Source organism: Chaetura pelagica, unplaced genomic scaffold (assembly GCF_000747805.2).
Source record: "Chaetura pelagica isolate M959 unplaced genomic scaffold, ChaPel_1.0 scaffold221, whole genome shotgun sequence".
NCBI classification, from domain to species: Eukaryota; Metazoa; Chordata; class Aves; order Apodiformes; family Apodidae; genus Chaetura; species Chaetura pelagica.
Genome location: NW_009952533.1, coordinates 7,096,382 through 7,111,967, shown reverse-complemented (window position 1 = coordinate 7,111,967; position 15,586 = coordinate 7,096,382). Strand labels below are relative to the sequence as shown.

Sequence of the window (15,586 nt, the reverse complement as noted above, 5' to 3'; positions counted from 1 at the left end):
GCTTTTTTTTTTTTTTTTCTGAATCAGATTCCAGGGCCACCAGACAAGCATCACGGCCAATGAGGTACATCTATTACCTGATCATTACACTGTACCCCAACAACATTTTCCTGAAGGCTTTGCCTTTTTTTCCTGTGTTTCTCACACCCATACCTAATTCAAATGCTGAATTACTTGCTCCTTAATTATTTGTGGAATTCACTTGTTTCCTGTGTGTCATTACTTCCAAATTCCTTGTCTGGACTCATTATCCTCAGTTTTAGTATCTGGAACACCTTCTGGCTTTTCATATTCCCCATTCTTTCTGAAAGCCATGCAAAAATCCAGCCAAGGCCTTTCTTATTTCCTTGATGAAGCTCAGTCTCCTGAGTATCCTTTAGCTGTCTCTACTGCTGTATTCAGTGTCAGCATTTACAACACCTTGAAAGTTCTATGTATTCCTGTTTTTCAGTGTGCATGTTCCTTCTTTCATGACTAATATTCTCTACAACTTGCTTTCCACTAGGGTCTCAGTAATCATCAACAGTTCTTCTCAGTCACCTTTTAGGAATGACAAAGTCTGCCCAGGCTACTTGACAGAGCTTTAACCATCTGCTTTAGGTGCCTCCCTTTTGAAACAATTTGCTCCCGCAGCTTATTGATGCTTATACAACTTCATTACAAACCGTCTACTCTCTCCTTCCTAACCCCCAATCTTTTTGGTTAATGTTTTCTTATAAGCGAGATCCCTTCAAGGTTGGGAATCGTCCATTCTTGAAAAAGAATGTTACAGTCATGGTGTTACAGTCAGTCTGTAAATAAATACTTTATGAATTCTACTGAAACAGAGATATATGTGGAAGCTAAATAGCAATCCACTGTAGTTTCACACCGCTTCAGTACATGCTGTACAGCAGTCAAATACAATGCACTTACCACTTACATGTAGCAACATCACCACCACTTACCTTTCCATTGTTTTTTTTTTTGCCTTTTTTTTTTTTAATATATATATATAGCTGGAAGATGACATTATAGCCAAACCTGACTATTTGCAAAGTATAAAAAACTTTACTGCCAAACAGTCCCAAGAGTGGATGATTCTCGAGTTCTCCCAGCTTGGATTTATTGGTAAGTATTGGGACCTCAGAGAGGCAGTTGGATTTGGAGCTGTGTAGGTAGAGTAGGTCTCTCGGATTTGTATTTCAAAGCGTGGAAGGACTTGCATATCAAAACTTCCTTGGTTTTTCAGGAAGGCTCTCACTGAAAATCTTTTACTTTCTGCGCTCTTTAAATGTGTTGGTTTAATGCAGAGGCTCCTCAGCATATGATCTAGAAGTTGGGTTCCCATAAGAGTAGATTGTTCCACCTTGGGGCACTGTGTGCCCTCGTGGTGTGCAGCCTTCTTTTCAAGAATGGAATTTGAAAAATCTATTAAAACTCTGCTTCCTTTCCTTTGTGGAGCAGAACATACATCCCATATCATAAGGAAGGTTTTTATTACTTTTAGTTATAAGCTTTTTATTATTTTTTTTTGTGCTGATAAATTTTACATGTGATAAAACCTTCTAAGTATTAGGTCAAACAGAGAAATGTAACAAAATCTGCTAACACAAATAGCAAGAGAATTAAATGAACAGTTATAGTATTTTAAAAGTAACATTTTTCATAACTTGATCTAAATTTAAAGATATTCAGTATAGTATTAACAGTAAAATTGCATGTCTAGCATTTCAAAGAAGTATTCAGACCGTTTCCTCTGACACACTGATAGAGGTGACTGGCAGATTTGTGTTTGGAACCAGGATATAACTGCAGGCTTTATTAGTCAATTAGTTCACTATTTGAGAATATCTTCAAACATGGAATGGAAATCTTTTCAAAATCCCAACAAGTTGGAGAATAAGCACTTCTCCAAAGCTGGAGTCTGTGTGAAATTTCCACTAAATATCAGGACTAATCCATGTGTAATCCAAGGCTGGAGTAAACATAAAGCAGCTGAGTTTTTCACAGCAATAAAAATATCTGAATATGCAACTTCTTTTCTTGCTTTCAGGAAAATTGTTTAAATCAGAAGACTTGCCACTCATAGTGGAATTTTTTCTCATGTTCTATAAAGATAAGCCGATAGACTGGCTTGTCGACCACCTGCTCTGGGTTAAAGTGTGCAATCCAGAAAAGGATGCAGTAAGTATGTCTATGAATTTATGAACATAAGTAAAATTCAAACAGTCCCAGTGACAAAATAATTTATTTTCAAAAGATGGAATAGAAGTCTCTCAAACCTGACTTACTTTGGAATTTGTGGGAAAAGATCTGCTGCCAATCTGCATGGAGTGGCACAGGGTTTGAGCCCATTAGTGCTTGACTCAGAAATTCAGATTTTCACACCGGAGCTGTTTTGCCTCCAACAGCTCAGCACAAGCTCACACCTGCCTGCTGCTGGTCACGTAGGCAACCATCCAATACTGAAGAAAATTTTGAATATATAAACCTTCATGGACTCTCACTTCTCGTAACCTTTGCTAACCTTCTAATACGGAAGTCAGTAAAGCACAGTTTTGCAATGACAGTTGTTCTGAATTTTGCAAACTGATTTATTTCTTTCAGGAAGCAGAAGTTAAGTGTTTTGCTTTACATCTTTTACTAGCTGGGAAAAAAATGTGACTGGTTGCCTGGAAAAAAAGAAAGAAAAAAAGAAAAAAAAGCAGGGTAACATGTAGATAAAACAAACTAAATCACAGAATCATAGAATGGTTTGGGTTGGAAGGGACATTAAAGATCATCTAGTTCCAACACCCCTTTCGTGCAGAGGGTCTTGCCTTTTTTGTATTGAAGACCCCAGAACTGGATGATGGTTCACAGGAGGTAAACATGATGAAGTTTCTGAACCACACAGAGGTCTAATGGCTCTGATCATCACAAAGTGTCTTTTCCAACTTGGTGAGCAGATGAAGCTGAATCTTAGTATGTTCATACTTAACCCAGGCTGAAAACATGCCAAATGCCCATCTCCACAGAATGGCACATAAAAGCCACCAGCAGGTGCCGTGTTGACCTTCCTGTGAGGCTCAGTCTGTGAGCTCTTAATGACACTCCTAGTTGCTTGGAAAGGGGAAAGGGTGAGGGTTTCTGTCAGGTTGCCTGCTCTGGCGCCTGTAAGGAACTCCACTGCTTTAGTCTGTCAAGCAGAGGAGGAGCAGCCGCTGGGATCTCTGTCTTTCTTCCAGCCTCCATTTTCTGTATTCTTGTGAGGACTCCCAGAAGGTCTTTCCCACCCAAGAGCAGCACAAGGCTGACTTGTCTTGAGATGCTTTTGCTACCCACAGCAATTGAAATTGCAATGGCAGAAGTGAAACCCACTAGAAACTTGGTGGTACCACTCTACTTTGGCTTGGTCACAGCAGACTCCCATAGGCTGCCTGCCTGTCTTTCAGGAACACAGCTTCATTTTAGGTTTGAATCAGCTCTCAGAAGCTGGAACAGTAATTAAAAAATAAAATATAATAATAAATTCATCTATTGGATAGACGTTAAATCTGGAATGGGTGATATTACAGAATGGTATATTTTTAATTCTGTTAGCACAGGCAGGCAAGAACCTAAATTAGAGGTATTTGAGTCTCACTAACTCCTATGAGGTGGCCTAACACATGGAGTAGGATCTCAAATCTTACTCCTGTCTGTATGTAGTGGGAATTGAGACTCCTCAGTGACATGACTAGGTGTAAAAACAGGGACCTTCTGTTATCCCACAGTAGGACTTCAAGCTTGTTTGTTCCACTCCCCTCAAACTCCCACTCTGCACATCTCCCATTTGTCTCTTTGTCCTTCTTTATAGGCACAAAAGTAACATGGAAACACCTGGAGTGGGGACTGGCTACACTAATCAAATAAAGCTCTTTAATTTTAAAAACCAAGAAGGAGCAGAAACTCTGGTCAGTCCTCTGTAGCACAGTCAGTTATACAAGAAGGGTGTGAGTAGTGACCAAAGACTAGTGAGAGAAAGAGTGCAAAAGTACATACAGAAATACTTCATGAATCATGGGGGTCACCTGTAGTGCTAGAAATGTCACTTTTTGCAATTCAACACAATGTGGTTTTTTTAATTTTCAGTGAAAAGTATAATTTACTCCTCTCTTGTGAGACCCCACCTGGAGTGCTGTGTCAGTTTCCAGGGCCCCCAACATAAGGACATGGAGCTGTTGGGGTGAGTCTAGAGAAGGGCCACCAAGATGATCAGAGGGCTAGAGAACCTCTCCTATGAAGACAGGCTGAGAGAGCTGGGGCTGTTCAAGGAGATCTTGCAGCAGCCTTCCAGTACCTGAAGGGGCAACAGGAAAGCTGGGGAGGGGCTTTTTACCAGAGTCTGTCATGACAGGACAAGGGGCAACAGTCTTAAATTGAAAGAGGGTAGATTTAGATTGGACATGAGGAAGACATTTTTTTAAGGTGAAGGTGGTGAGACACTGGCACAGGCTGCCCAGGGAAGTTGTGGCTGCCCCATCCCTGGAAGTGTTCAAGGCCAGGTTGGTTGGGGCTTTGAGCAACTTGGTTTAGAGGGAGGTATCCCTGCCCATGCAGGTGGGTTGGAATTAGAAGAGGTTTAAAGGTCCTTTCAAACCCAAACTGTCCTATGGTTCTGTGATCATACGCAGTGGCATGGGTCTATCAAGTGTAGTGGGGACTAGCAGACTGCAAAGATGGGAGCCCTGACTCAGTGAGGAGCCTTATCTCAGTTTCTTCACAGGTGACCTCCCCAGTCCTGTGCTACTGCTTATTTTCAACTGCTACCATAAGTAGCTCCTTTGGTATTGCTGTCATATCGTAAAAGGAGACGTGCTAGAGACTACATTATTCTAGGGGATGAACTGCAGTAGAAGGATCACAAATTTATTTTCTTATAATAACTCTTTTCCTAGCAACAGTATGGTGTGTTTTTCCAAATAGCAGCTGCCAATGCATATATTGTGTTTTTACAGTACTTTGCTGAACAGCTGCTGTGGTGGACAAACAAAACTACTTAGCTCTTTTTATAGCTTTCCAGGTGGTTTTGAACTTTTAATCAGTTCTTCTGTGGAAACCATAAATCCTCCATTGTTTTTTTTCTCTTTAAACCAGTTAAGTGAAGAGTTCATCACTTCTAGCTTTAGAAGGCATTGATATAGTGTATGTAACATTTTTCTTTTATAAAACTGAAAGCACTTGATAGAAGAGGTAAAAAGATTATCCTCTCAAATCTACAGATGTGAGGCCTGGGATACAGAGAAGTTAAATGATCTTCCAAATTCGTACAATAATTCTGTGGCAGAACTGAGAGTAGAACCTAGGGAGTCTCATTTTAGTTCTTTGCTCTGTTCTATGCCATTATGTTTCATTATGTCGCATTATTTATTGTAGCATGTTTGTTTCATTTTATCAAACTATGATGCTCTATAGATATAAAGCAAAAGTTTCTTAAAGTTCTTTTTAAAAAAAGGTTATTTTTTAAGAAGTAATTTGCTATCATTCAAAACCCAAGAAACTCAGAAATTAGTGCCAATTACAGTTACTTAATTCCCTGGAATACGTCATGTCACCAAGTGTACTCAACTGGAAAAGCAGGATTAAAACACGGTGCCTAAGGACTTTATGTAATTATAAGATAAAAGATCCATAACTTATAGCATATTAAAGTACATTATAAGCCTCTCAAACATAGTAGAAAGAGCCAAAATTATAATGATTGAAATGAGATTTGACAGAAATAGTTAAAAAAGAAATTAGTTTCAGATTTGTGGTCCATTTGTATGGCTCTGAATTGTGATGGATGGTATACAATGTAGAAATCCCTGAGTTAGTGCTGGATGAGCCTTCAAATCTACATAGCACAAGTGCAAATACAAGTTTAGATCTAGATTTGAAATAAGGTGACTGTTAATCTGAGGATTACTCATTGAAATCCAGATTTAAACCTGGACCCTCAACTAAATAATAAAGTTGCTTTATAGAACTTAGTTTGTCTCTTCTTTATTTAAATAAAACTTAACTCCCTTTTACTTTCTTTCCAGAGACATTGTGAAATGGAAAAGGCAAAGTTACGTATTCGTGCTAAACCATCTCTCTTTCAGCATATGGGAACTTATTCCTCATTGGCTGGGAAGATACAGAATTTGAAAGTAAGGATAAGGAATTGATGCATGTTTTAAGCATTGTATCTTTGGCATTAGATGGCATTTCCATATCCAAGAAAGCTGATGTACAGTTTTTGGGGAAAACATCGATCTGGTATCTACACTGCAGGTGGGGTACACAGCTGCTGCACAAACATCTTTGAATATCTAATCTGAACACCTGTAGCTGTCATGATAGCTTTTCATGGTGTGTAGGAACCCTCTTCACAGCATAAGGTTTCATGTTCTCTGCACGGTACAAGCACAAACAGCTGTGATGGTTTGTTTTGGCCAAATATTCCACAATCCCTATACGAGGGGCTATCAAGAAGAAGGTGTACTGGTAGCACAAGGGTGTGGATACCATGACAGCCATAGGGTTTTAAGGAGAATTAGGGGGGCAAACAGTGGATCTGCCAGTATCTGATAAGGACAAGAGCAATGAAGCACCAGACTTCAGGGCTGTCCTGGTGGTGCCATTTAGACTGATCATGAGATCATTTGAATTGCTGTATTGGATCCGACTAGAGCTTCACGTAGCATTTAGCAGAGACCAGAATTAGATGTTCTGGCAGAAAGTGTAGTAGATAACTATGAAATAGGTTACTCTGGGTAAGTTTATTTTTAAATCTGGGCAACTGAGAAACAATCAGGACAGCTCTGTCTGCAAACTGTAACATTAAGTCTCTGATTACACTGAAATTAATATTCTATTAGAAATAGACTATATTTTCACACTGAGGTAATTACTTTCTGTAATAGCTTCCTGTAATAAGTCAAGATTTTGAAGGAGCTTTTATTTTTCATTGTATGGATTAAATTACATTTCTTTATATCCAACAGGATAAAGATTTTGGCAATAATGTGCTACATAAAGCCCATAATAATCCCCCAGCAAAACTGGATACAAGCCTAAGAATATACCAGCAATATACCTTGGAAAAAGTTTATGAAGGAAAAGACTGTTTTTGGGCTTTTTCTCCAATGCAAGGGGACTACATCAGCTTCACCTTTTTAAATCCACTAAAAGTTGAAAAGTAAGTATTGCATGATACAGAACAAGGAAGCCTACATATATCCAGTTTGTAAATTACTGATTCTGTTGAAAATCACCAGTGCTCAACCCTTCACATAAACCATAGCCTTGTTAATGACAAAAAAATGTGATTTGCTATTTATCTTTTCCCCTATTTGAATTCCCCTCCTGAAATACACTTCTTCCATGGTAATTACAGAGCTTCCTAATTATTTTTTTTCCTTTTATTTCTTCAGTTAAATATTTACATTCTCTTATCATAATTCTCAAAAGAATTTGGTTTTAATTAATGAGTTTCATGAATGGAGTCAGTGAAAGCTTTATTTCTGTAGTTGTCAACAAAAAGGCTGTTTGCATGATGTCAAGTCAAAGGCTGTGTCCCAGACCAGATGATTTCAGTGTAGGTGAAAGTAAAAAATACTATTATTGTGGGGAAATAATGAAGAGTGAATTAACAAAGGTGGGATTCAACTGAAGATTCAGAGACTTGAATATGGGTCTTTACAGTAGAGAGGTCTGTAGTGAGTATATCTCCGTTGCCTGTAATGAGACCTTGAACACTTGAGTCACAGACAGACTCCTCCTTCACATGTTTGGATCTATTGCAAAGTCCCACCTTGAATGTTTTTCTCATTCTGTAAGATGAAACTATCTTTTCTGTTTTCACATCATTCAATTTGAGTGTCTTTGAAAGGAAGAGGTACCTGTAGCTTAAGACAGAGAAGTGTTTTTCAGAAGGACTTATTCAATGAACAGTACAAATTGAGGTTAGCACTGAAAGAAACTGTCCTGCCTGATTCAACAAAGTTTCTTCTTTTCTGTGTCCAGTTGGAGAACAGATCTGAGTTAAAACTAACAGAGCAAGAAATACGATTCCAGGATAATGTCTCTTGACATGAATTACCATCATTACAGCATCTCTGTAATGATATTCACAGAGAAATCTCCTTAAGTATTGTTACACTTCCTCCCAAAACTGGTGACAAAACTAGGAGACTTCCATTTCTGAAAAGACTGTGTATTTCTCATTTATTTAAAAAAAACAAACAAAGAAATCAAGTCTGTATCTCCAGCTAGTGAGCAGCATTAAATTACAGTTGTTATAATAAGCCACGTCACATTGCTGGCCTCTGAAAATGTATAGTTAATCCTAAAATATTTGATGGTCTTAGGTCTTGGTTGTTTGATAGCAGAGGAGGGAGGCTGATGCTTTACATTTCCTTAGCTCTTTTTGGCTCTAAAACTCTAAGAACTATAATGCCAGAAATTTAAAATAAAACAAAGATTTATTAATTTTTTTAAAAATCTCACAGGTTTTTTGCTTGGATTCTTGCTTTGAGAGTGCTGTTGCTCTTTGACTATAAAGGAGATTATTTTAGAAGCACCTGAATTAATCTGTATTGGTAAAAATGGGGATTCTCTTGGCATGTAGGATATGGTCTAGTAGAAACAGGGATTTTTGCTGCCATTGCATTCCAGAACCCTGTCTCACATCAGTTTTAAGGTGATAGAAACAGGTCAGAGGGCACATCCTCCTTAACCACGTAAACCTGGAAAATTAATCATTTTTGGAACCCAAGCACTGAAAAAAGGCAACATTTGCATCTGTGGTTCCAGAAAAAGATGGTTTTAGTGCTTGTTCAGTTGAACATAAAAAGCTTGTAGTATGGTTTGGTCACACATTTCAGTGCCTGTTTCTGTTCTCTAGAGCCCATTAAATAATTAAAGAAATGGTATTTGAAATGTTCCTTCAACACTGGAAAGAATTTATTTCCCTAGAACTTTTCTAAAATATAAAATACCTGGAAATAATATACCTTTATTATCAGGTACTTCTTCAGAAGTGGAAATATGGAGCACCCTGGTGATAAACTGTTTAACACTACCGTGGAAATGTTGCCAGCAGATGTAAGTCTTTCATTCATTTCTAACTATAATACACAGTGCTATTTCATTTTAATAACTGTGTTCAGCCTAAAATGTCATGTCCTAGAAAATATTACTGGATTGTTTTTTTTACAGGAAATGCTAAGAAAAGAACTGGTTGACAATGGCAGTAAATTCAACTACCCAGCAACCAAAGATGGATATTTACAAATAGGTAAATTGTTCATTGTCACTTCAAATTCTGTTCTCATGTATGAAATTTGAGGAATTTCATTAACTCTAATAAATGCAACATTCCAAGGTGAACTAGTAAGGATAAGAAACCCTTTGTGCTACTGCATATTATTGCATATAATGCTTGACCAATGACTATCCTATTTTGTTTTAAATAACCCTACCAACACTGGTAAAAGCCAAGGCACCTAATGAAAAGAAAAACTAATTGCAGTCTGTGAGGTCTTAAGAGGGTAATTGCTTCTGGTTTGGATTTTGCAGCCTTCGGTGAAGCCAAGGATTTCTTATGACAGCATTAACTTGTGCTCCAACCTGAAGTGAAGATGAAGCATAACATAATGTACCCTTTTTGCCCCCACCTCTGTTTCCCCTTCTTCCTTCCTCAGGGTGGTGTGTGGCTTCTCTTAAATGAACTGCACACTCTCCTCATGCCTGCCAAGGCATGGTTGCTACTGTTACCTAAACTAAAATGCCACTATGTGACTAAAAATGGACTCTTGAGCAGCTGCTTGGCTTGCTGCTGTCTTCTGTCTCTTCTGCCACATAATTGCTCTTTTCTCCCTTTGAATCTCCCTCAAGGAGAGGAGATTCCCTCTCGTGTGCTTTGATATGCACCTCTCTCCCACATCTCATGGCTGTTTTGCTCCTACTAGAGATCCAAACCAAAATGCTGCCAACTCACAGTTGCACACGCAAGTTGATAGGAAATTAATATCATACATGCAATGGGTGTTTTTCATTTTTCTGCAGTGGTTTTATGCCAGTTTACAAGTGTAGTTTAAAAGCATTGAATTAGTGAAGAAATCTATCAAAATTAGTCCATTTACACCTAATATATCCTTTTAAAATAATAATAATCATAATAATTCTCAAAAAAGCTCCTTTAGATTATTTAACACGACCATGTGTGTCATATGCACATGGTCACTGCTAACATATTTAAACTTATTTTTTAACATTTGTAGCTGTTGGGTCTTTATTTTCTTGTATTCTTCTCAAGCTCCTAGTTGCTGTGGCTGAAGGAATGAATCCTTCTTGGTTTTAGCTTTATCTTTCAATTGCTATTGTTTTACCTTTTCCAAAAGATTTTATCATTTGTAATTTAAACTTTTGCACAAGTTCACTTAGAAGCATATTTCATTCTAATATATATCAATACAGATCTCATTTTATTTTTTATTTAGGGGCTTTTGAAAATGGAATTGCAGAAGGCAGTATCAATCAGTCAATAGGAAAAATACAGGCTATTCGTTTATCAATCAATTCTGATTCTCCTGTGTGGGTAATAATTAGTGAGGTAAGCATGTTAATAAAAGCATTTTAATTAAAGCTTTCTTCCTACCATATAGTATTGATGATAATTTTTACTTAATTTTGAATGGGATTTTGTGTGGAAAAACTCATGCAAGTGGAGAAATGTATTAAATATTCAGGAGAGATGTTAAATTTACTTCATAGAAAAAAATCTAGAAATGCTCAAATGGGATGATTCTCCAGTTTTGCAGTGCTGTAAGCATAGTCATTAAAATATGGGTCATGATCAACCAACCAACCAAAGGAGATTGGGAGGTTTTTCTAGCTTTTTTCAGTCACCATCTTGAATATTAATTACAATATGCAAACATTTTCAGATGAACATGTGATTTTTTAATTCTTCAAGTTCCTCCCAAGTGTATGAATGTGTGTGAACCCATAAGCAGAAAATATTTTGAAGTAGCTGAAGAGAATTACTGCAGCCTCAAACTACAGCCATAGTTGGAAGGAGGGAAAAGCTAATGTCTTAGGAAATGCTTCTGCATTTCCTCTTAGAAGTAATGTATTTTGTTTTTTTTCAGATACTTATCAAGACCTCTGAAAACTGAAAAAAAAAGAAATCCTTTTTTGATGTGTGGCTTGTTCCAGACTGTTTGAAAACTAAGCTAACAACAACAAAAAATTGGCTGGGTGAAAAAAGAAAATCCAAACCCATTTAATTCTTAATACTGTGTATTAGGAAAGAGTTGTGGTAACTATTAAATCTTTATATAAAGATATTAAAAGCTATAAAGAACCCCATTATGTTAGTGATTTCTAGAAAATGTTCTTGAGTGATATGTCATATATAAAACCAATTGATAAGGCATTACAGGCTTTCTCAGGGACTAAAACACGGTAAGTTTATAAAGCATTAAGGATGAAGTTTTTGATTCCACTTAAAAGAGGGGTGAATTTTGGAGAGAAAGTAGAACTGATGGAGGAGCTGACAATATTCCTTGCAAGTGTTCAGAACAGTCCACAGAGATAATAACAACTTAATAATATGAAAACAGGCCTCAAACTGAACAGATGAAATGTGTTTCAGCCTTAATGTAGCATAAGTTATGTTTAATATATTTTTTTAAATGGCAAGTGCCTACAAGTTACCATTTGAATAACTTGAAGCTTATGCAAGTATTTATTGGAGGACTGTAAAACTTTTCAGTGATTTGTGCATTGAATTAACTACAGGAAATAATAAGGATATTATGTGTAACTATATTTTTGTAGAAAGAAAATATATTTAAATAAAATTTTGGATCCTATAATTTGATAATCATTATGTATTGATATTTAAAACCTGGTCTCAAGGCAAAACTCAATATAAATTTGGAAAGAAAAGGTAAACCACAGTAGGCTAATTTGAAATGGTTTTGGGAAATGACAGTCCACGTTGGACATCTACCTGTTAATGTGCAGAATTCCTGATTCACTTCCATAGCACTTGCAGCACAACTGCGCCCTCACTCTCCTGCACACGCATTGCATCCTAACAGCACAGCAAGAAATAAGCTGCACTGTGCACTTTTGCATGGATTTGATTAAATTGATTAAATTAATGTAGAATTGTATTCTTAGTGCAAGAGCATTGTTATTTAGGAAGGGACCTCAAACATCATCTAGTCCAACCCCCCTGCCAGAGCAGGGTCACCCAGAGCACATCACACAGGAATGTGTCCGTGTGGGTTTTTAATGTCTCCAGAGAAGGACACTCCACAACCTCTCTGGGCAGCCTGTTCCAGTGCTCTGTCACTCTCACAGTAAAGGAGTTTTTTCTGATGTTTATGTGGAACCTCCTGTGTTCCAGGTTGCACCCATTGCCCCATGTCCTACCACTGGACATCACTGAAAAAAGCCTGGCTCTGTCCTGCTGACACTCACCCTTAATGTATTTGTAAACACTGATGAGGTCTGCAGTCTGAATTGCCTTCTTATCAGGCCGATTTCACCTGCCATCAAAAGATGAAAGAAGCAGAAATCAAAGCAGAAAGAGTATTTCTTGTAGAACATTTCACTAATTAAGCATGTGATCTAGTAAAACTTGAAAATATTTTTATTTTACCATTGCTTTCACTGCAGCAGAGCCACGAGCTGGGAGCAGTGTCTGCATTCAGGCTGCCCTTCTCTCACTTGTTACAGGGGAGTGTCACTGGGAGGAGAAAATTTGAGAGCAATTATTAATCAGTGAACGTGTGGAAAATACGAGGGTAATACATTTTGTTATCAAACCCACTTATTTTCAGAGTGAAACAAGATTTCACTCTCTTGAAGCATAATTTATTAAAGCTCATCAGAATATGTGAAATTTTACTTGGAAGTGAGTGGATTTCTTGTGAATATTTTGTATTTGAAATAAGATTTTTTCAGTCTGTGCTGCCAGCTCGATGCTTCATTCATTCTGTTTCTGTTTTAATGTATTTTACATGACCATTGCAATCACAGGATATACTTCCTATCACTGTGATGTAAACAAGGTTTTAAATGTTGCTGTGGTAAATAACAAATGCTTGCATATGCAACGTTAAAGGAAAATGTTCCTTAGTCCTGGTTCTTCCCTTGCTTTGTGGAGTGCAGAGGTTTCTTCAGCACCCAGGCCACAGCTCCACTGTAAAACTTGAAGGAACCTCATGCGAGGACCTCTGGATTTTCACAGAAGAATTGACAGCTAAATAAAAAGCCTCGCAGCCCCAGGAGGTTTAAGACAATGGAGTGTAATGGAAATGGACTTACATACTTCTTTGTGTTAATAGCAACAACCTCCACTGTCAAGTGGCTTAGCTGGGTTTGTCATAACAGTTTCTGTGAGGCAGGAAGTGGTTCCAGGACACCTGCAGCCTCCTTTCCACCTTGCATGGTCCAAACTGCGGTTTCCATTTCATATTCCCGTGCGCTGAACATGCAGGTGACTTCACACGCTGAGGCTCTGAGGCCAGTTTGAAGGCTGTGAAGAGGCCTCCTCATGGGAAGCTTCAGTTCAGGTGGGGGATCCAGGGAATAAAGAACATTCTCTAACTTTACAGGTGACTGCAGTGTAGGGATGGTGACTGTAACTTACAAAAGCAAAGGCAGTAAAGCCTGGGTCAAAAAACAACTGTGAAAAGAGTTTCAGATTCTGTACCAGATCACCAAGCTCCTCCAGTAGGAAACTATACTTAAGTACTTTCATGTGGTTTAAAACATAGGCTTGAAAATACTGACTACCTCAGGGTCATTGTTCATGTACCTAATCAGGTTAAATGCCCGTGTGGGAAGAATGCACATTTTTCGAGCTAATTCAATATTAGTGATGGTTAATTCAACCCATTTTCATTTCACTGGAGCACAGTTGATGCCTTTCTCTGAACAGCGTGTCTCCATTGTTGTCTTAAATCCTTTGAGGGACTTTTGAAAGCAGAATGCTAACATTTGTCTTCAATAAAAAAGGCAGTTATGAACTTGGCTTTACTGATTTTTTTAAAATGCTTTTTATTTTCATTAATTACGCAGGCCTCTCATATTTGACTTTTTGCACAGCTTAATACAAGTACACATCTATGTTAAATGCTAATGGATGCTAAATGTGCACTGGGAAGAGGCTAGATTCCTAGAAGGAACAGATATTAAAATGAATTAGGAGATATTTAATCCAAAGTTAAAGACGTATTTGCTTATTGAATATAAAATCCCATTCCTCACATGTCTGAGGAAATAAATGTATAGTGTTCCATACATACACATGGATCCAAATTTTCCTCAGCATTTACTTTTCCTGTTACTAGTACGTCACACACTTGTTAGCTGTATTACTGGTTGCACAAAATAATTGTCTTGTCTGAGAGTGTTTTGGGTTGTATGTTGTGGGTTTTTTTTTAAAAAAAAACTATTATGTATTTGCATAAATGTAAGATTCCAGGTAAATTTTTCATAGATGCTTTACAATGGATGGTAGGAATATTGACAATTCTGCAGAAAGCAGAAATCTTTCATTCTGAAATTGCTTCTGAAAAGTTGTAGGTGTATTTCAAGCTGCAAGGATTGTTTTCATCTGTCTTTGTTTCATGATGGATTGCTCAAGAACAGTCCTTAATTATTTTTTTTAGTCAGAGATATTTAAAGATTGAAGTTTCTGTAGGACAATGGTACCATTTCTCAGAAGTACATTTAAAATAGGAATTTGAATTAAGGCAAAACAGATCTTTCTGATCAGCATTAGAATAATCAAATGGTACCATAAAAAAGAAAATGGTACCATAGTCCTACAGAAAATTCCATCTTTAGACATCTCTAGCTAAGCCTTAACAAGAGAAGAAATCATGTGGCTTTTCTATGATGCAAATATGCACTGTGTTTAGATTGTGAAGCTCACACTGCTCTTTGGAGCTTGTAATTGCAATAATCTTTGGCAATCTTAAATTTTCATGACACCATCAAGAGAAGAATATAATCTATTTGCTTATGTGTTACTTTACAATGACCTTACAACACATAAAAGGCAGAATATCATAAAAATAAAGGAGCATTTGGATTTACAATTAATATTACACATTCTAAACATGATGTGAAGTTGTGAATTATTTTTGGAGGAGGGAAGCTTAGCTTAATGGTGCATAGGCCGTAATTGTCACGTCCAAAGGGCAGTTTTCTCAGCATGGTAAGAATCAAGTAACGTAAAACAGGTTCTTGTGGCCTCAGCACTGGCTGAAAGAGGCTTAGATGTATGGAAGAAAGTGCCACTTTTATGGATCTCAGTCTATAAACACACGGGGGCATCAGGAGGGCAGGGACGCCCTCTTGTCACTTGTGCCCTGTGACAGCACGAGGGGCGATGGATGCAAACTGGAGCACAGGCAGTTCCACCTCAAATGAGGAAGAACTTCTCCCTGTGAGGGAGCCAGAGCCCCGGGACGGGCTGCCCAGAGAGGCCGGAGTGTCCCCTGGGGACCCTCAGGGCCCGGGTGCCACTTCTGAGGGACCCGCCCGTCGTGTGTGCTTGGGGTGGCGCCACGTGGGGGGGGCGGGGCCG

At 38.0% G+C, this 15,586-nt stretch overlaps 1 protein-coding gene across 1 annotated transcript in view; it reads left to right on the top strand.

Moving 5' to 3' along the window:
• MGAT4D (MGAT4 family, member D) overlaps nucleotides 1-11,150 on the top strand; it is a 26,972-nt gene extending 15,822 nt beyond the window's left edge. The window contains exons 7-14 of the mRNA XM_010008926.1: nucleotides 999-1,110; nucleotides 2,036-2,166; nucleotides 6,030-6,137; nucleotides 6,975-7,168; nucleotides 8,997-9,075; nucleotides 9,190-9,268; nucleotides 10,473-10,585; nucleotides 11,124-11,150. Coding sequence (XP_010007228.1) covers nucleotides 999-1,110; nucleotides 2,036-2,166; nucleotides 6,030-6,137; nucleotides 6,975-7,168; nucleotides 8,997-9,075; nucleotides 9,190-9,268; nucleotides 10,473-10,585; nucleotides 11,124-11,150 — 843 coding nt within the window. The remainder of the gene's footprint in view (nucleotides 1-998; nucleotides 1,111-2,035; nucleotides 2,167-6,029; nucleotides 6,138-6,974; nucleotides 7,169-8,996; nucleotides 9,076-9,189; nucleotides 9,269-10,472; nucleotides 10,586-11,123) is intronic.
• The last annotated feature ends 4,436 nt before the right edge of the window (nucleotides 11,151-15,586 follow it).